The sequence below is a fragment of the Gobius niger genome (genome assembly GCF_951799975.1).
Source record: "Gobius niger genome assembly, chromosome: 4".
Taxonomy (NCBI): domain Eukaryota; kingdom Metazoa; phylum Chordata; class Actinopteri; order Gobiiformes; family Gobiidae; genus Gobius; species Gobius niger.
Window position 1 is genome coordinate 19,481,459 of NC_136855.1, and position 22,135 is coordinate 19,503,593.

A 22,135-nucleotide genomic window follows, 5' to 3' on the forward strand; every position below is an offset into this window, starting at 1 on the left:
AAGAGGATCTAAAGAGGAGCATCACAGTGGCGCAGTGGTTAGCGGTCTTGCCTCATATCAAGAAGACTCTCAGTTCAATGTTCGGGCCCGGTGAGGCCTTTCAGGAGTTTACATTTTCAATCCAGCCTGCGTAGGTTTCCTCTGGCTGCTTCAGTTTTTCATTGACAATAGGCCACAATGAGTGAGAGCGTGTTTGTGATTCCGAATGGCCACAATCCGGAGAGGCAGATTTACATACATGAGTCTCATGTGTGCCTATAAACAAGCACTGTCTTGTTACGATAAACAAGTAAAGGTTGATTCAGGATAACACTGTGATTGTATTGAGACGACTGACAGTTCTGTTTCTGCACAATATTTAGAAAATATGTGAGACTCACTTCTATACTATATACTATATATATGTATATATATAGGACGTTTTATTTTATTTTTGTATTGAAAATGAAACTGAAATAGGACTATTTTTTGTGTCAATCCAAAACGTGCCTAAAGCACAAACATTCCAATCTGGAAGACGGAGTGTCACCGGCTTTTCCTAAATACATCACAACCCGGATACATTTAATGTGGGTCTCTATTAAATCAGGACCGTGACAAATTTTTAGGAAGCCATTCGTAATTATGTTTGATTTTGTAAATGTGCTTCTACAGAAGCACAAAGACATTGTATTACGGGTATAATGGAGGAGACTGTTGTGACGGTCAGTGGCAGTAACCCAGTGATAACCTCTTGCACCCCAAACCGGACTTTCTATTTCAGAAATTAAGGAATGTGGGAGTGAAAAGACAAACGCAAGGAAGAGCCCACTTCCTTATGGCTGTCGTAACATTAAACTTTAGCCTTTGCAGATTTTGCCTGTGGCAAAGAGTTGTGATTGAAGTCTTTGATGGGCATTAAAGCAGCGTGAAGTGGCAGCTTTGTCCGAAAAACAGGAAACACAGAGGTCCACATTAACATTGTAGTTAATTTTACATCCAAATGTTTTCTAATGTCAGAAAAGAAAAAAAAATACTTTACAGTACATTTAAAGTCTAAAACAACTATGGTTGCTGCAGACTGTAAGGGAAGCATTAGCTATAATGAAGAATGAAGATTGTTTTAAGAGTATGTCGTAGTATGAGAGTATGTAGTGTACAGTGTGTGGTCAATATCAAGTGCGGTAATATGGCTCATATAGTAGGAGTATTGGTTAATTAGTCCTAATAATTTTATTCTAATTTTAACGCACATCTTTGAAAACAATTCTCATCAATTTTTATATATAAAATATCGTGGCATAGGAGGCTGACTCACTCACCTAAATTAGGGGCATCTATTCCATACACAGTTGTACATAAGAAAATATCAAGCTCTCACAGTATAAACATGAGCTGTAATGTTTTGTCATGACATGCAAATATCTGCTCTAGATCTCACTCAACACAAACACTGTTTCTCAGTCAAACCCCATCACCTTGTTTATAGCGTGACACTGAAATAATGCAGCAATCCTTATATAAACATGGCCAAGCAGATGGACAACACGCCAGTAGTTATCTTAGTCAACTTGAATTGTGTATTTTGACATAATACTGCACAGTTTGTAAACATGCTCAGTAAATATTCTTGCCTGTATATTTAAGATTTTCAAGTGCGCACAGAATAGTCACCTGACATTAATTCTACATAAAAGAGCAGTTGCGAGCGCAGCAATGACAGGGAAACTTCTTAACTCAAGACAGGTGGCTTACAATGAAAATAATAATTCTTCATGATTAAAGATATGTGGAAAATATCAACTTTAATTGCGTTTAAAGGCCCCGTACCTGATTTTCTGTGTGCAAACAATGAAAGAGGGATCGAGTGAAATTTAAAGTGTTCATGCCAATTCTTCTGTGAAAAAAAACCCAAAAAACAAAGGCCCAAGGACACAACAATAGCATGCACCTATGGGAGCACCACCAACCTCTCGCTTATAGGACGACCTGCGCTCCTATCTGAGCTACTGTCGCCCCAAACAACAACAGTTCTGCTCATTCACAATCTATAAAATGGCTTTACAATTTGATGCATTGTATTTTTTCCACAAATGTCTACTTTTACAATAATCTAGGAAAAAAAATCAGGTTCGTTAACTGAAGTGAAATGATTATTCATGATTTTTATGAAGTGACTTTCCTCGACAAAATATGTGTGTATTATATGTACAAGCTTTGAAAGCTTTAGTGTTTTGTGTTTTCTCAAACTAACTTTCGAATGTCTCAATAATCTTGCACCTGAGCCACTCCGTTCATTTATACAGAGACAAAACAGAGTCACCAGAGGCTCCATCAATAACAACTGTACAGTTCTTCACCGCAAGACTTCATTTGGTCAGTCTGCCTTTATGTATAAAAGTGCAAAGTTGTGGAACTCATTACCCACTGAACTTAAAACCATGACTGAAATGTTCACTTCTCGAGTCTTGGCTGAAATCGAAACAAGAATGTACCCGTTTGTACATTTGTAAATAGCACCGAGTGTGTGTGTGTGTAAAAGATTTATTTGGTGTATATAGGTGCATTTTTAAGATGAAATTGAACCTTTTAATGAAGTGTAGAAAGGCCCAACCAGAGTCTGGAGTTGAAAATTAGCACTAACTCTTTTTGCATAGCATCAGCTACAAGTTACAAGCCTGTTTGTACTATGTTGAATTGCAATATATGAATAGATAAAATAAATAAAATCTCGATATGCAACTCTTCAATGAAGGGGCCTATTTTACTTGTTTATTTTACTTTAAGCAAAACAGTGGTTGATCCTATGTTAAAATAGTGCGCCCGACATCTGAAATCATCTGTTCTCACTTTCTGTATGTCCAGTAAAGGCTGCTGGATGTGTGTTATCTCGTCTAACACTGAGACTGAGGACAGCGCTTGAGCAAGAGGAGCCAGTCGAACATCTGCTGTACACTGAGTCTAACTCACATCTGGATGAGAACGCCACACAAGATACAGGTAACGCGGCGTACAGATCTCTTTAATGTTTGACATACTGTTTCAAATGAGATAGTTTTCATTATTTTTGACAACCTGGATGAGAACTTGGGAACCTCTTAATGCATTAATGAAATCATACATGAGTGTTTTTAATTTTTATAGTATTTTGCTTTGCCAGTGATGTGCTGAAAGATATAATACGGAAAACATTTCAGTAAATGTATTAAAGTGACGGTGGTACACATGAATAAAGCTTTCATCACCCACCCTAAAATATACTGTCTATGCAAGAAACATCATCCAATACCTAACACGAAACAGAATCTAATCCAGTCTAGTGTCCCACCTGTACCTCATTGAATTTTACTTTTCTAAAATCTTCACACATAGATATAGTGATAGCTCATCTACCAAACGCCACAACACAGAAGACACTGTATCCACACATGAAAGCTTATTAGGCTCTGTGTAAATGTATGCCATATGTGACGATACCTTCGAAGCCTGATGGTGATCTGAGGATGCCTCTTCACTGATATGATCTAGTGAGAGAATGATCCTGTTTCATTCAGAGCATACCCAAAAAGCTATTGCACAGTCGGCTACGCTGGGTCATTGCTCTGTTATGGTGCACTAAAAAAATACTTGAGTTGTGTGATACTAGGTGAAGCTCTGTGCGAGTTTGAAAGAAGAATAAATTGGTTTATAATTCAAAGGTATAGCATTTGAGTCCAGGTCTGGGCAGAATGCACCTTGTCTTGAACATTGCACGAAAGTGCCTTGCTTGAGACCTATGCTTCAACTTAGCAAACACATTCTAATATTTTTGTTTGGGAAATTCGCATGCATACTTTTACCCAGGTCTTTAGTACATTATGTTAGAAAAATGGCATATTGCCCTCTCATGAGGTTTAACATCAATATGTATCCAAACTGGAAAAAAAGTGCATTGACAGATCAGCGATATGCCAAAGTATATTCATTTTTCCATCTCTACAGTTACACAGTGCTACGTTAATCAAAACAGACCACCTTCAATGCAGTATCACACTTCACAGTGACTAAATCTGTGCTGCAAAAACATGAATGTAACGTATGAGACGCAGAAACTGCAACCACTAATCACTCTCTCACCGATTAAGTAATCAGCCACTGGCATCCAGCTGACTGAAGTTTGGCATGTTTGGTAAATTGTCTCTCATCTCGTGTGTGTTACTACCTATAATTTGTTCAGCAGCCACAGCCCACTGGCTCTACTGGTGAAGTGAGGTCTTCACACACACTCCCACAAGTATTTCCACGGCACCACAGAAGATAATGCTGCTGGAGTTCACACTACAGAAATCACACCATTGAGGCAGGCTAATGTGAACAAACTTCACGTACTTTGAGTGATGCTATATATCGGTTGGTTCCGTAAAGGATAAATAAGCATAAGACATAAAACAAACATTACTGTACAAATTACAACTATTGTTCAGTGCCGCTCTTTATCAACACTGTTAATCTTTGTGTCATCACCAGTCACCATATACAAGCCTTCAAATGAGTATCTGCTATTCCAGTAACAATGTAGTACATGATCTATTACTGTAAAATACTGTTTATTCGCAAAATAATATCTATGTCCTTGTGATTTATGTCACGGCACATAAAATATGTATTTGTTTTGGCTTTGCTAAAACTTAGCAAACACAAGTGTCACTTTCCAGCCACTTCTCAGACATATTGCAGAGCAAATGGGTTACAGGCCGCAATCTCCAAGACTCAGAATTAAATTACTCAAGAGGCTTGTAATTTGTAGCCTCTTCACAGCCACCTGTTGTTGTTGACTAAACTAATGACGTAATTGATGTATTGATATAAGCGCCACCGTGCTGGCGTGTTAATGTAGTATCAAGTAAGCCCATCATCAGTTTAGTAAGAAAACTATAGATTAAGTAGTGATAACAGCAGCAGCACAGACAATATTGAGAGTATTTGGACGTCTGGCATTTCCTAACTTTAGAAACATCTGGACTCAAACAGGTGTTAGAAGCTTTTCTCTTTCATAACGTCCTCCAGTGCAAAGGCGTAGTGAGAGTTCACTGTGATCTTTGGACATGCTCTTTGACCCTGACACTATTTAGTTTAAAGACTGGTGCATCCTGTGTTTCATCTAAATCAAGGCAGAGAGTATTAAGTAGAGTGTCCTGTTTATTTTGGTGGGCGCATGGCAGCCTCACAGCGACGCCCTGTCATCACCATGGATGTATGGTGATCACTTATCCTGGCCAGCCAGCGCCTCCTACTCTCTGTAATGAAGAGGAAAACTGTCCAGGCTCGTCATCACTGGACCAGCAGCAAGAGTCAAACATCTGACACTGGTGGGATACAAACCCAAGTATTGTACGTGTAAATCCAAATCACGTGTAAATCATGTTATACCATTCCAGGGAAACACTCTCTGTTCTAGACGTCAGTATTTGCAACTTTAGATAGAGTTTTGAGAACAAGACTGAGTCAGACTTTTTCCTGATAGATGACCTTGCTGCTGCTAAAGTATGGATCAAAAGTCTGCCATCTTTTGGATCCAAAAAGCTGATTCTTCCAGCATAATACTGAATTTGAATCTGTAAAGATTAGTGCGTTTACTGTGAAAATGAGAGCAGTGCTAAAACCTTAGCTCTAAGACCGTAGGTTACCTCGCCCTCGTATGGATTAACAACAAAATAGGAAATGGATTCAACATGTCTGTTTTAAAGGTGCATTAAAAAAAAAAAAAACTTTTTTATTAGCCTGTATTTGACCTTTTAGTGGCTGTATGGGTCGTTAACATGGCCCATATACTTTCTATCACAATGGCCTCTATTATGTTCCAGGTTTTTAGTTTTCTGGCAGGTTTTCCCAAATTGATTCATTCATTCATTTCTTTTATTCCTAAAGGATAAAGTGGAGTGAAGTTAAATTCCTTGCATAAGCAGTGAGGAACTTGATTGATTTGCTGTTTCTGTTAAGATAAGAAAAGTACCCTAAAAAGCACATCCTAGTTTATACAGAAGTTCTTACCTTTTACCGTTTTTCTAGTTCTTGCATTCACTATTATTTAGGCCAGATACTGCAGTGCATCACACAAACATTTTGTATGACCTTTTTCCCCAAAAGGTCGTCCCTAAGGAAAACAGAGGGAGCTCTCTTTGGCCTAATGCAAAGGAATGTCCTGAAGATGTGACCAGGACAAGACACTAATCAGGGCTAATCTAATATAAACTTTATTCAATTTGGGAGAAGCATTCAGAAATGTCATTGCAACTTAACACTCATTCATTCACTTAAGCCATTACAGATATCACAAAATGCTTACTATTTATAGCCATGATGAGGTAAATTTTTTATTTTTTAACTAATATTGCTTATAAAGCGGGAAAAAAAAACATTTATCTTATCATTCATTGTTTTATTTTCATACTAAATCGATTTGGAAAGTAAGCATGTGTAATTAAAAGGTTCAAGAAGAAAGTGGAGAAGCCATAGAAGGTATAATATAAAAAATGTAGCATAGTTTTGTGGCTTGTATATTGTTTTCAAATTTACACTTGTAATATGTAATAACATGTACATAAGTCATCATACTTGTACTTCTATTTGTGTAATTTGCACTGATGCAACTCTCTTAAAAGGAATGAGTTTTTGGCATGTTCCCTTTTCATGTGTAAATTGAGTGCTCGTATGTTACTACTGAGATATTGACTAGCTTTATTACAAATGCACCGGTCTGTTATTGTAATTAATTGGGAATTGAAAAAGCTTCCAAAATTTGTGGAGTTGTGTGTCAGGATGTGGTCGTAGCTGAGCCGATAACAACCCGATAACTGAATTTGTGTTGTTTACTGAGTTCATTTCAGGGATGAGTATACTGGTATTGTCTGTATATGAGAGATTATTATATTATAGCTCATTATTCTAATTTTACATGAGTACATGTTTCTCAATATTTCACTGCCCGGGTGGCACAGTAGGTGACACTTCTTCCATGCAATCTGAGTCAGCTGAATAAAATAACAGCAAAGAGAAATCGAGCCTCACAACGACAAATGTGCTCCAAAGCTTTTGTGACATACACAATCTTAACCATAGAAGTCATTCCGAAATCTTGCTTTCCACATACATTAAGCTAACAAGTATCATGATGGTATGCAGATAAATCCCACAACACAGCCGTCTTCATAACAAGCCGTTTGCATGTGAGAAACACCAAAGCCTGACTGCATAAGTTGATTAAACCCAATGAAGAGGGAAGCATTTGGCCCAACTTCAGTCCGACTTTTCTCAGCAGCTTGTGACTCTCACTGTCACAACCGAGACCCACGAAACAAATGCCCTTTTCATTTGAAGCCTCGCATCCACTTCCAGTGCCTGTCCGCCTCTGATTAAATTGCTGCTAATTGTACAATTGAAATCACATGCCGCCTATGTGAATGCACAAAATAAGGACTTTAAATAAGGCGCACAGAAATCACTTGGCACATGTTAAAGTGGATACTGTTCCTTCAATGGTAATAGTTCATGTACTGAGAGCATTTACTGCGGTTCTCTGATACAGCACACAGCCCCCCAATGCTTGAGGTTTGCTTGAGGGACCCTTCACTCACAGAGAAATGTGAAAGGAGGAAATGGACTTTGGCATGTTGACTTAAGACTAAAATTTCTTAGGAACACTAAAGAGGTGCTAACATTTGATTAATTGGACTGGCTACTGCTTTGAGAGGATGTGTGAGCTATATTTTGAGCAGTCGATATACAGTGCATGGAATGTATGGAGAAAAATGTCAGTTTCACAGTAAAAAAAAAAGAAAAAAAAAAAGGTCTTACCTAAAAGGGGCCACATGCTGAAGAGGGCAAGTGCTGAATATAGCTTTCCCAATCGGCTCCTTTCTATAAGCAAAAAAGAGCAAGAGTTAGTGTCTCCATGTTAAAACTGCTTTATGATATCAATGGAGTCACTGGATATGGAGTCCAAAGAAAGTTTTTAGATTTCCAGAGACATTTGACTATCAATTCAGCAAAGCCCACTGTGTTGTGCTCACGAGAGTTTACACTTTAACTGTAACATCACATTAAACAAGAATCTGTTCAGTCATTCAGATTATCCTTGTTTTGTTTAAAAAAGCAACACCTCAAACAAACACAGTCCAAGTGTGACTTTTGCTAAATGGCTGTCTTTCAGTGAGCCTAGTCTGTCACAAAACAAAAATGATTCACTGTAAAAGAATGAATGACAACAGCACTTAAAGTTTCCAAACGGCGGACTCAAGTCTCAACATAAAGCAAAAACAAAGAGTGTCTGAGCTTCGTTTCCGTGTTATTTGCATAATATACTTTGATGGGTGGATTCTCGTCCCAATCCCGGGCTCCTTTCTCTGTGCAGATTACAAAGGCCCCGTTTCCAGCGCCATGCAGGCTACTAAGAGGAGACTATCAAAGGGAAGGAACGGGCTTTCAAGTCAGGACCTTCGATTGTGTTACAGATTGGTTCCAGGTGAGGCAGCTTTGGGAAGTTCAGCCGGAGGAAAATTGCCCGTCCGTGCAGCGCTGGTGAGGAGCGGCAGGCTTCACGGTTGGCATAGAGCTCCGGAATTCCAATAGGACTCACGTTTTGGTGGGATTTCTAAAGGATGAGCGCTGGGCCTCAGAAATCTTGTTGTGGTTGATTGCAGTTACATTAAAAGCTGGGCGCAGACAAAGGGGGGTGTGTGGAGTGTCTGAGCGTTTGAGGAAGCCATGCAAAATCGCTGGCTCGGACCACAGTCCACTGGCCATAATTGTCAACATAATGTCCAAAAAAATCCCTTTGATTCAGTCATAAGATAAGCCCAGGGTTTTGTTCTCAAAACAGATATTTTCCAGCTCCGCTCTCTGAGTTAACGCTATTTTCAAAATGAGGGCTTCATGTTCTCAGTTTTCACACATATGTTATTATTATGGATATCATTATGGAGGAAACTATCTCAAGGACTGCTGGCAACTGTACCATCATTATGTTAGCGCTGCACAGCTCCGAAAATATGATCCGTTTTCTATTTCTCTTCGAGCATTATTGATTTACAAAGACCAAATTAACTAAATTAGTAAGCATATCTGATTGTTTGAATAGGTTTATGATTACTTGTTGGAAGAAGATCAGGGAAAACTATTCTTTCAAAAGTTTTAAAGTTTTAGTATACATATAAACTTGCACTTAATATTAGTTGTTGATAAAAAAGTAAAATAATCTATGCTTGCCACAATGGTGGTAGGGCCCTGTATGTCTTCAATAATCTTTCTGTAAGGTCAGCTGAGTGTGCGTAACTTGAAATATCCAAAGACTGAGGATAACACTAAAAGACTAAACGTTTGTATAGGTTTTGTATGGCTTTCAAAACTAATTTTATGTGCATATACTGTATATGTTCCAATATGTGTCACTGTCTTAAGTACAACTATGTGTTCTCATTCACAAGCTTTATCATGTTATTTCACAGCGAGGCATCTTTCCAGTACAGCGGGCCTCGCCTCTGGAGCAGCCTGCCGGAGGAGCTCAGGGACATTCATGTTTTTAAGAGCAGGCTCAAGACCCGCCTTTTTAGTTCAGCTTTAAAATACCGGTAATATTTATTTGTTTTAGTATTATGCTAGTTTTATTGCTTATTTTACCTGCTGTTTGTTTTTAGCCTTTGCATTATTGTTATGTATTTTTTATGATATTCCCGTGTTTCTTCAGAGGGAGCCCTCGGAGCCCACTGCCTCAGGAGTGCTGATTGGCTGTGGCTATGAGGGCGCTGTCCTGTGGGTGCCTGGATGGAGGTTGGGTGTCCCTCCACCTCCTCTGGGCGCCCGTGGTCGGTGCCCCGGCAGCTGTAGCCGATGCGCTGATCCCAGTGCAGACGGCTCCTTCTGCGGTTCATCTGTACTTTGACTTAGTATGTCCATTATTTTAATCCGCGTGGCTACCTGTACGTAAGTCAGAGGAGGGGATTGATTGATTGATTGATTGATTGATTGATTGATTGATTGATTGATTGATTGATTGATTGATTGATTGATTGATTGATTGATTGAGTGATTGATTGATTTATACATCAACATTTATATCATGGGAAGAACCACTTAGCTTGTTTTCTGGTTAACTGTCAGATCAAGATTTTATTCTTTTATTTAACCTTTATTTAACCAGGAAAGTCCCACTGAGATTAAGAATCTCTTTTTCAGGGTAGTCCTGCCCCCAGATGGGAACCTATTGTACATGATCTTAGTGGTAGGGTACACGGACACAGAGGGGAACATGCAAACTCCACACAGAAGGGCCCGCCCAGGGAGGAATCGACACAATACAAAACATTTACTTGGGAATTGATTGTGAAAACCTCAGTCAGTAACCTTCTGAAATAAAGAGCCAATTTTTCCTGAAAATACTAATTCTTTTACGTAAAAAGACAAAATCTAATGTTAATTAGTATGTTAACTGTGAATGTGTGGAATGAACTGGCTAATCCAGTACTAAACCAGTATAAATCAAGGTACTGAAGCCAAAATAGGATAAGACTAAAGTCCAAACAGGAAATGCCCTGCCTACATTTCACTACTTTCATTAATAAAGAGTCAAAGAATGGGACAAAAAACAAAAAAATAAAACAAGCTTCAGATGCTATGTGCAAAATTCGAATGTTTATAATATGACTGCAAATGATATGGTCTTTGAACTTTCAATGATTCTATTGCTCAGTCGGTAAGGTTGTAGGCACGGTTGAATTGACACCAAATTCCCCAAAACACCTGGGAGACTGACACACAAAAAAACATATCCAGAACATGATATACTTGTTTTCTATTGTTCATTTCAAAACTGCATATTACCATCATAAAAATGACATGCCTTGACACTCACTTTCACTCAAATACCAATCCCCTTTGTCCATATCCGTCATCTTTTCTATAGAACGTTACTAAATCAACTTGTTAAAGCTGAGTAAAATTGAGTTTAACAATAGACTACAAATTACATTTCTCCTGCTCTGTTGTCATAGGCTGAACCCGCAGAGGATCAAATGGGCCTTGAAACTGACTCCAACCCACTCCACCTTCCACCAAGGCCACACCGAGCAAATAAGCTGTTATTCCACTGCTGTTTGGACGGATTGCAAAGAGATTGGTCCTGTAATGAAAAGAAAATACAAGTGATGTTCCCATGACGGATATGGTAAACTAAATTGAGAGAGGCCCACGCTGTCGGCTCTTGGTTCACACCTCGGGGTCCCCAAACTACCCCTCTCAAACCTCCTGACCCCCCCCCCTCTTCGCTCACAATTGCCCCCACTGTCCTCCAACTTCTTTGACTCACCATTTCCACAGAACCTGATCCCGCCTGGAGGCCCTATGCGCTCATGTCCTGTCCAGGATTTGTTGATTTCTCTAATCATGGCTCGGGCTCTGCTTGACTTTTGTTTGTTTTGCAGGACAAGCAGCAAACACAAGCGCTTAAGATGGCCCTGTGGAACAAAGGGAAAAGAATAGCTGGAGGATCTCTTGATTGCATCTTTAAGGTCACTATAATTATTTTGTCCTGCTGTCTTTGCGTGTCCTGAGGTACACTGTAGAGGGATCATGTCAAGCATGATTTTGTTATGCTAACATTAAGGTCATACTTCAGTCAGTAATAGTATATAGTGCAAGTATCAGTGAAGTCAAGGTCAAGATACTGTTACTGATATGTTGAGTGTCAAATTGGTTTTGTAGCCAATCTTGCCATAAAAGACCATTCACAAAAACACAAAATAACCAAAGAGAAAAGGAAGACATGAAGCCAACTGCTGTGAGGGTATAGCATTGATGTCAAATGCATTATATTGCAGTAAGACTATGGTCCTCAGAGCGACTGAATAATAATAACAAAAACATTACAAAAAAAAAAAAAAACATTATTCAATGGCCTTGGCTGATGTTTTTAGCTATGGAGTTAATAAAATATTATAACAGGGTTTCCGCGTGGCATTAAAAGTTTTATGCCAAAATAGAAAAGCATTATATCGTATTAAAACTGGTCTTGAATCAAATTTTTTTCAACAGTTTAAACGTCACTCACTCCCTCTTAAACAAAAAAAATAAAATCAGGTATAGGGCCTCCACTTAATCTTATGTTTGAGTATCAAGCCCATAATCACAAGTTAAATGTCGGCCCCTTATAGATCAAGTTGGATCTAAAAAAAATGACTCAAAAAGTAGAGGGTGGAAATGATTCAATTTATTAATATTGTTTGTCATGAATAAAACTGGTCAGCATGGATTAATTTCACTGACAGCTGCCCACAGTGTTCTTTCCACTGTCTGATTTTTAACCCAGGTCCACCGCTGCTGCTGTTGCTATAAAACAACTCCAGACCTCCCCACTGAAAGGTTTTATTTTATACAACTACATTTAAGAATTGGCATAGACAGAAAAATGTGGGGGTCAATGCTCACAGGACCCAATGCTCACAGGACATTGCAATGAAAATACAATTTAAGTGTATTCTGCCTATTTGTGAAAATGAAGAAGAGATTTGTCATAGTTTAAAGACAGACAGACCAAACCAATGTGACCATGTCTGATTTGTATCGACACATGGAGACACTACTGTATCACTGTGTCGACATCAGATTTGTAAGTGGAAAAAAACATGGCAAATTAGCAAGTACAGTATATTAATTGTATAGTACTGTATATGAAATGAATCAAAACTAGTCCAGTACTGTTAGATCAATATGTCATTATGTTCGAATTACTAATGTGCAGTTTTATGCACCCATAAAATAATCTAACTAAAGAGAAATACACTTTTTTTTCAGAGTTCAGTGGTCATTCTTCAGTTGCACCAATACATTTAATCTGCTAATGCTGTGAGACTTTAATTCAAGACAGGCTCTGAGCTCATCACACTCATCACTTGCAGATGTCGGTATAAAATTGCATGTTTATCTGCATCACGATCCAATTGATCACAACTCTCACTGTTATCACTTTTAGACTGTGTGGGAATTTGAAAACCAATATAATTCAGTGAGTGTAGATGGGAAAGTGGCCAAGTCTAATTTTCTACTCTGTGGTGTTTTCCTGCTTTACAATATGCGCAGTCACACACTGATGCCGCTTCATCTGCATCTGCAACTGCATAATGGACCAGAGCACACCAGACACAAGGGACAAACTCAAGACCCAAACTACCCTCTTTTTGAGGGTTGCATAATTGCAAAACACCAAATCGCAAAGACTGCACGTATTTATGTACTACAAATAACTTGCAAATAAGGGCTCTTTCCACGTGTAAAGCCACTAACCCTTTAGATCACATAAGATAGGACTTCATTAATCTCACATTGGAGAAATTAACTCATTACAGCAGCTCTTAAAATACACAGTAAGGTGCAAAGAGTTAGAAAATGTGCAATTGAATCTGATAAAGAATATCTCTATTCTTAATCTAGAAGGTCATATTTCAGACTTCTATCAAATCTTAATGCACCTGGACTTCTCTTAAAAATGAATGCTCCTTGGATTTTTGTGCATTATGAATTGCAATTTAATCAGAACACGAGTTGTGGGTCAGAACACCAAGTCGTATAATGTTTTCTTTCAGATTTTAGAAGCAATCCTGTTGCTAATTTGTCCACATGACCCTGGTATCTCGAAATAAAGAAATCCACTGGTTTAGGGAATTACTACTACTATAAAGCAGATATTTGTACTGTCATACTATTAGGTTTTACCAAAGGATCTTGCTGGGAGTGGGCCCTTTACAGGTGTCAATATGTGGATGAATATCGATGAATCTTAAAGTATTATGCACAGTTTTATTCTATTCTCTGCTAGCGAAACACTCATAGCAGTCAGTGTCTCCATGCATTCAACCTTTCATTTTGGAGGCAAAAATAAACCATTCTGAGACATGACACAATCTTTTGGTTTGCTGGAGACACGGATCAGAGCAAACCACTTGACCTCTTGTTCACATGCAACCCTAACCTCAATAGAAACCTGTTGCGGATCACTGGATGACTTCTCCTTTACTTGTCAGGTTTTTGCATGGGACTAGTTTTGCTCCAGCTGTGATGCTTTAAAGTGTATGTTGCTATGAATACCTACAGATGTTGTCGTCTATGGCTTGTGTAATGTCAAAGTGCTGCCTTTCCCTTAAAAGCTCTTCACTCTTAATCTCGGGCCTGACCCCAGATCATCCACAGAGCACCTCCGTGTCCCCTCTGCCCTCAACAGACTCGGCTCACTGTATATAGCACGTCAATGGCAGTCAGAGCTGGGTGGGAACAACAGACACACCGCTGCATGTTATTCCCGTCATTTGAAATAGCAATCAAAGCTGATCTAATTAAGTGCGGCTGTATAACGGAGGTCCGCAGGGAAATGCTGACAGGCTCCAGACACTTTCTCTTCATGTGCAAACGTCCCACCAGAAGCGCCAGGAATTCTGGGATATGGAGGAGTTATGACAGAGGACTTTGTGAGGGATATAAAGCAGACATGAGCTGCCTGTGTGTCCCTATATTGTAAAGATACTAATAGGAAACTGGAAACTTTAAAGCACTAGTCTTTCATCATAAAGTTGAAAAATACCCCCAAATAAGTGCTTTTTAAAATGGTATGGCAAAACATATAGCATGCATTTAATCATTTTAGTTCTTTATCAGTAGATTGTATTTGGGGGTTATGAATTTTTTACCCGGATATAAAAATGCTCAACCATCAGATGCTAAAGGAAGTGAGACATTTTTGTGGTGATTCTTTGTTGGTGGTGGTGAATTCCATTTATGCGGTCAGAATACATCCGAGTAAAAAAAAAAAACAGGCTATCTCATAATCTCCCATTTACTTTTGTCTTCGGTATTGAGAGCAGATGGTTGTTTCCCCAGGTAGCAGAGCAAGACTGAAGCGCTTTCATAAAGTTAAAATGCTCGATTCTAGTTTAGGTTAGATCTAAAACTGATCCAAATATGAAAACAAAGTAAGTTTATCTGTACTCTGAACACTTAATAAGAATTCATAAAACATTATGAAATATATATATGTGTTATGTTAAAAAGTTTAACATAACAAATGTTTATAATTAAACAACAGCATTTCTGTACACTTCATCTTAGACTAGTGGCTAGTTCCACTGCAGGAAGAAGTCATGTTTGACTCTCACACTAAAACTCCAACATGTGTTCAATCTTGGTGCATAAATGGAAAGTAGTTCTATTTATACCTCTAATAATTAAATTATGTTTCCTGGATGGGTTTAGGTATTTATTAGTTTAACTGGTTGGGACAGTGAATGTTAATGAACACATAGGACACATGCATGTAAACACGCCACGCCGGTTTGTAGTCTTGGGCTAATTTCCATCCGTTGTTCCCCACTCACTCATCCCTCACCCAGGTTAGTGTGGCTCTGATGGCCGCTGATGTCAATACTTGCCAAGGAGAAAGGTTCAACTCTGTGATACCTAAGAAATTGGAATACAATGATTTAAATGGTTAAAGCTCTGCACATTTTGGGTAAAGATGAGAAAAAACTTGTTTATCTTTAATATTGCACTTCTGTGTGGATTTGTGCTGAGCATTGGGCCTGTAATAAAAGGATTAACAACCAACAGATTAACATCAAATTAATTAATTTCATTTCAACTTTATAGGTGGTTCCTTCCTAGGTACGTTTCCAGGCTATAATCATATCATATGTAAACTGCATTGGCCACAGACAGCAGAGGGAGTTGATGACTCGTCGGGCTGAAAGGATAATTGTGGTTTGTCAGTCTATACCTTTTTTTCCTCAACATTGCTTTATCTAATCTGATATGCACATGCCACAGGAGAGGAGAGCAAAAGGATGTACGGTCATTACTCAGAAGCCCACATCTGAGAGAGGGGCTATGATCCACACACATCGAAGACAGCACGATTCATGAGATCCATGAGGGAAGGCCCTATGGCCTTTCCACTCACTATGCGTTTTTTTACTTTGTTTTTCAAGAGATGGAATAAGTTTTGCCAAGAGCCTCCAACAAACATTCATTTTAAGTTTACTCCATCAACATGTCCTCAAGCGATGCCACTTTAGCGTTATGTGATATCATTTTTTTTGAAAAAATAAACTGCTAATACACCATTCACAGCCAAGCGATTAATTGATTAATCGTGAAAATAATCGGTAGATTGATCGATTACCAAATAATCGTAAACATCAAACATTATGAGTATGAGTTAAAACATGCTTTCAAACTCATCCCAATATTTGTTGGAAAAGTTAAGAATCAGTTTGGACCGCAACTAACAGTTTAGTTTTAAATAAGTGCCATTACCCATGCCATGTTTGTACTTTTTATACACAAAAGTGAATTATTTTCAAAACTTTTGACTTTTGCGAGTTAAGATTTTTATTATTTAACTAATAAAAACAAGTACTTACATTGATGCTTCCAAAAACCAACAGCGACAGTGTGATATTGTTTTAGATGGCGCATCTGTTTTTGCTTGCTTGACAAGTTTGATTTAGGCGCTAGAATCGCTAGAACACATGCGCCACCTGCTGTTCATATTAGGAAAAACATATGCCACCAATAATTTATTTATTGATAGTAGATAGCTGTAACTCTGCCACTCATTGACGCTATTTATTTATATCCAGAATTTATAAAATAATCTATTGTTTCAATTTACGATCAGGCATAGAGCAGGGCACCAGTGTGGGTCCTTGTAGCCACAGTGAGCTGTTAGCTTCTCCTCAGAAGAGGACTGTAACCAAGCAGCCATCAGCCACCGGGGCGAGTTCCCGTGCATCCTTCCAAAAACACCGCTGAAAGTGGAAGATAAATATACCTCCACGTCGCTCACCGTGAAATCTGTCAAAGGAAGGCTCTTTGAAGACAAAGAGTATAAAGGTAGGGAACTCTTGTCACTTCTATTCGAAACTTCAGATGTTTTTCTTACACAACACCGTTTTACTCGAGACAACTGGACAATACGTGTCGTCGCAATGTCCTGAGAACCGTATTGTTTTTGACTGTTAAGATGTTTTCGTTTCATCGTGTATGATTTACAAGACATCAAATATGAATCTCTGTTTATAGTGTGCAAGGTGACATCTAGTTATAATCCCAAAACAGTCTCGATTTTCACTCAGCAGCTAGCCCATCAGCTAACAATGGGACAGAGAGAGATTAGGACAAGTGTTTGAGACGGGCTAACGGGTTAGCATTACATTTGAAACAGAATCACCAGATGCATGCCAATTGGTTGCATTAAATCAGTAACTCAATAATTGGAAAAGACACTTGTTATTACCCAACATGATAATCACAAATGTGCATCCCATATATATCCCATCTCTATAACAAATTGTATGACATTGATCACTACTACTGCTGAAAGGATGTAAGCCATCTATAATTCTTACAAAGATGTCCAGGACGTGTCCTTTCATGCTGTCAGTTTTTGAAAGAGTAAATCCTCAGATTCAAATTCCCATTCGTGGTGCCATACAAATGCTAGATGATACTCATCAATCCATAATACTTGTATAAACTAAATATAACAGTGAGGCTCTCTAGCAGTTTATCATTACGTCCTTAAATATATACTAAAATAATAAATAACAGCTCAATATACCAATTAAATTGATACTATTTTTAGTTGTTGTTATTTTTATTATTATACAGATGCCTTCAGTAACAGTTGGCAATAATACTGTCCAGTGTGCCACCCCAGACCTGGGGAATGGAAATCACACTGAAACCATGAAGCAGGTTCTTGGTGTAATTGACAAGAAGGTTCGCAACATGGAAAAGAAAAAGGTACATAGATTTCTTGTCATTTTAATACTTAAACTTGAGGTAATGCGTTATCTCATGTGATGCTTTAACTCTTGATGTAATTACAGTCTAAACTGGATGACTACCAGGCCAAGAAGAACAACGGGGAGAAACTAAATCAGGACCAGCTGGTGTGTGCATATTTTGAAAAAAATATTTGTTATTGTTATGAAATGTCTCTGTCTGTCTGTCTGTCTGTCTGTCTGTCTGTCTGTCTGTCTGTCTGTCTGTCTGTCTGTACGTCTGTCTGTACGTCTGTACGTACATGAGCTCAGATGGATGAAATACATAATTAAACACTGTAAAAATGTTTATTTTGTGTGTGTTTAACCCAGTGTAAACTGGGTTTTACTGACAATGTTATAAAACATACGATGTATACATATGCCTTGGCAATAATGTCAGTTTTACTGTCTTTCCAAAAGGACGCCTTGTCAAAGTATCAGGAGGTCTTAAACAATCTTGAGTTTGCTCGGGAATTACAAAAAAACTTTATAACATTGGGCCAGGAGGTGTGTTGATTTTTATTTATATCTTATTTCAGTCTATCTGAATCACATATTTTATTTACTTTTGTTGTTGTTATTTATTTTATTCATTCCTACATTCATCCTTCAGGTTCAAAAGGCAGTAAAAAAGACTGCGAGGAGGGAACAGTTGCTGCGAGAGGAAGCTGAGCAGCAGCGGTTGAAGACGGTCCTTGAGCTGCAGTTTGTGCTGGACCAGTTGGGAGATGAAACCATCCGGAGGGACCTGAAGCAGCCCGATGCATCCGGTTCTCCCTTACTCACTGACACTGACCTTACAATGTTGGACGATTTTTACAAACTGGTGGGACCTGAAAGAAACCATGATGTCAGGTATAGAAAGCATGAAAACCTCTTTAGAATAAAGAAAACATTTAACATTTACACAGTTATTTTTTGATTAAAAAGGCTGTGTGATCAATATGAAGACGCCTCTCAACACTGGTGGGAACTACTTGAAGGAAGAGACAAGGCTGTGGCAGGGACAACCTGTGGGTAATATTTCCAAAGATTGCTCAGATTTTACATTATTTATTAACCTAATTTATTTTCATTGTAGACAAATTGTTGAAGGACTCTCTTGACAAGGTGCTGGCTAGTGGTTACTTTGACAGAGCCCAAAGCCATCATAACGGCACATGTGAGGAGACAGACAAAACACAACAGACTGCTGAAGAAGAACCCATAGAAGACCGGGACTTATCGCCTGGTGAGTGTTAAAGCAATCACAAATTACATAAAGAAACATTTGATGTTTATAATGTATATATTTTTTAGAAAAAACAATAACTGAAAGTTGCAGTGAATCAATTCAAGTGGAAACCAGTGAGGTAATTGCGCTTATATTCTGGCCTTTTTTTCAAGAAATGTCACTGGCATGTTGCGTGCTGCTAATGTTTTCACTTTTTATAGTTCGTAAACAGACAGTTTATACCAGAAGCTGTATACAGCAGTGCAGAGAAAGTGGAAGAGTGGGCAATGGAAGCTCAGGTATATTATCTTTCAGTGAGTACTAAATAATGAATTACTTATTATATCTTAAATTTGTTTTGTGTTGAATAGATACATGCATTACAGTCTCAATCTCCTGCTCCTGAGCCAACGGTTACTGTGAACCCTGTATCCCCTTGTCCGCCTCCTGATCCTGTGGTCAGAAAGCAGGCAGTTCAGGACCTTATGGCCCAAATGCAAGGAACCTACAACTTTATGCAGGTGATGTTTAAAATGTAGTACTTTGTTGCAAAATTGTGTAGCCCTTTAGCCTAATCAAAGCAATCTTACTCTGTAGTCAACTAAATGTTGCAAAAGTCAGACAGAAGACAGAAATCCCAATGCAGGTGCATTAGTAGTATGATTCAACAGTTTCTATCTGTCACAAATGAATTAGTGTTTGTAGGCTTTGATTTCAGCCAGACGCTGCATTCAAAGATTAAAATTTGCATAGAGACCCTGCATGCCTGGTGTATGCCTTCCCATAGAAAATGATTTAGGCTTATAGTTTTAGAATATACTAAATACATACTGAAGACTTCATATTAATCTATTTCCATCAAGATTTCATACACACTAAGGAACTTAAAATTGTGACTGCTGCAGGACTCCATGTTGGAGTTTGATGGACAGGCCTTGGACCCTGCCATTGTGTCGGCACAGCCAATGAAGCCTGGGCAGACTGTGGACCTACAGCAGCTGAGCTCTGGTACCAGTAAGGACCTTAGTTTTCTTTCACACAGGTTGATGAATTGTGTATCAAAGTTAATGGGTCCTATTTATTTAAACAGCACGCTTAGAATCCAGAGTTTCTCAGACCTCTGCTATTCCTGCTCTACAGGAACAAGTGAGTAATTTCATTTCTTGTATTTTATTGTAAATTGTATTTGTATTGTTATCTTTAAAAAAGATTTAATGTGGAAGCTAAAAAATACATTTTAAAAAATCACATGCCGTCATAACCTCTGTAATAAACATTTTGGTGAGGGTGGTGGTAGGGTCCACAGCAAAATCTGTGCCAAGTCTGAATGATCCACTGCATCACATATGGCAACAACGGAAACAGCCTAATATGACTTTCTGTTAATGTTATGATGAGCCCAAATACTTGTCTCCACTAACCAACCGTCAGTGAAAAACACTGCCATAAGGAAATAATGTTAAGTATAGTATAAAAGACTGCGGTTCCCTTTCATTCTTCGATGCTTGCCAAATTTCATGCTTTCACCCCGTTCTAGACCTCACTATCTCTTTCCTCTGAGCAGCCCCCTGCCACATGCTCCCTGTCCTCTGCCTTTCCACCTGTCTCCAAACCCGCTCTCACTGGTGGCATCAATGTCAACGCAGCACCTTTCCAGTCTGTGCAAGCGGTATGCTTTGTATTGGAGTTTGCGTTCTTTAGTACTTTCCTCTGCTGGTTGACTGACAAATTTAATCATGCCAATGGCTACTTTTTGCCTTAAATACAGTTTCCGCTGGAATGCATAAAATTGTGTATTTATGAATACTCTGTTTTCTTGTATAGGTATTTAACATGAGTACACCGGTGCCACCTGCCAGGGAAAGCCCAGTTGAGGCTTTGAAACAGTCCAGTCAGTTTCCAGGTGGCTACACACAGGCCTTTACTAATCAGCAGGAAAACAAAGTTGACCAGCCTGAGATTTCACCACAAACATTACAGTCAGGTGAGTTTAGTGCCAGAATTGATAGTCGGATTAATTTGTCGAAACGAAATGTAAAAACAAAAATCTTCTCTGTAGTTGTTGGTGGATTTCAGCCCCAAGACCAAGTCTTGTCTTCTGTGGGACATGAAGAATCCTCAGGAAGTGCTGGATTTGGACAGTCGGCCCAGTTTTACAATGGCAGGGGCGCGCCCAGAGGTGGTCCCCGCAGTGGTCGAGGTATGATGAATGGCTACAGAGGTTCCTCCAATGGATTCAGAGGTGAATGATTTGGTTCGCATTGATGCTTAAACATTTGATCGTTGTCAAAACAAATGCCACAAACTTTTTTTCCCCTTATTTCTTCTTCAGGAGGATATGAAAACTACCGACCTCCATTCACAAATGCTCCAAGTAGTAGTTATGGTCAGACACAATTCACTGCATCTCGGGACTTCTCAAACAATGGCTACCAGAGAGTAAGCCTTTAGTGTTTAAAATGTATTTTTAAGTGACTTTGGATAGATTTGAATTATGTCTTACTGTTCTCTGTAGGAACAAGGCTTCAAAAGGGGAGCTGGTGCCCAAGGACCTCGAAGTCTGCCTCGAGGGAACGCACAAGCAATGCGATCCTAACTGCTCCTTAGTCCAGGAGTCATGCCACGTTAAACATTCAGGATCTTTTGAATGTTTTACCTTACTTTTATAACATTTCAACTCCTCATCTATTCATCCGAGGCACCCTGCTTTGGTCTTTTAGGTCAATATTAACACAGTATGCTAAATTTCACAAGTAGAGGCAAGTATCTGTTATGTAATAACATAATAGCTTTTCCTGTAAACTTGAAAGATTTCATTAATTTATTTTTCGTACAAAATAAAAGCAAAAAATACCCCGCCAATTTACATTAACATTATCATCTTCTTTCTTTCTCTTTTGTTCCTAAAAAGTTCATTAAGCAATTTTTTAAACTTTTTTTTATATGTCAAATGTCTGTTGCACAGTCAACTTTGTACACGTCTTTGGTTGATACAGTTACAATAAATTTGTGCTATATTATTAGTCTTTGTATGACCTGTTTTATTGTTGCAACAGTAGTAATAACTAACTGGAATACATGAATTTCAAAGCACATTTAT

The 22,135-nt window shown here is 38.6% G+C and overlaps 1 protein-coding gene across 4 annotated transcripts; it reads left to right on the forward strand.

Annotated features, from left to right (window-relative positions):
* Positions 1-16,715: 16,715 nt before the first annotated feature.
* caprin1a (cell cycle associated protein 1a) lies at positions 16,716-21,993 on the forward strand. 4 transcript variants are annotated; one of them, XM_079554620.1, is made up of 17 exons: positions 16,716-16,887; positions 17,665-17,799; positions 17,886-17,948; positions 18,243-18,329; positions 18,436-18,677; positions 18,753-18,835; positions 18,904-19,053; positions 19,122-19,174; positions 19,257-19,334; positions 19,407-19,556; positions 19,941-20,049; positions 20,126-20,181; positions 20,600-20,704; positions 20,860-21,019; positions 21,095-21,277; positions 21,368-21,474; positions 21,551-21,990. In XM_079554620.1, the coding sequence occupies exons 2-17, from the start codon at positions 17,665-17,667 to the stop codon at positions 21,629-21,631; spliced, it is 1,842 nt and encodes a 613-aa protein (XP_079410746.1). In that variant the 5' UTR covers positions 16,716-16,887; the 3' UTR covers positions 21,632-21,990. The 4 variants fall into 4 exon arrangements, with proteins under 4 accessions (XP_079410746.1, XP_079410747.1, XP_079410748.1 ...); XM_079554621.1 differs by having other exon boundaries at positions 19,941-20,043; positions 21,551-21,988; XM_079554622.1 differs by lacking the exon at positions 20,600-20,704 and having other exon boundaries at positions 21,551-21,993.
* The last annotated feature ends 142 nt before the right edge of the window (positions 21,994-22,135 follow it).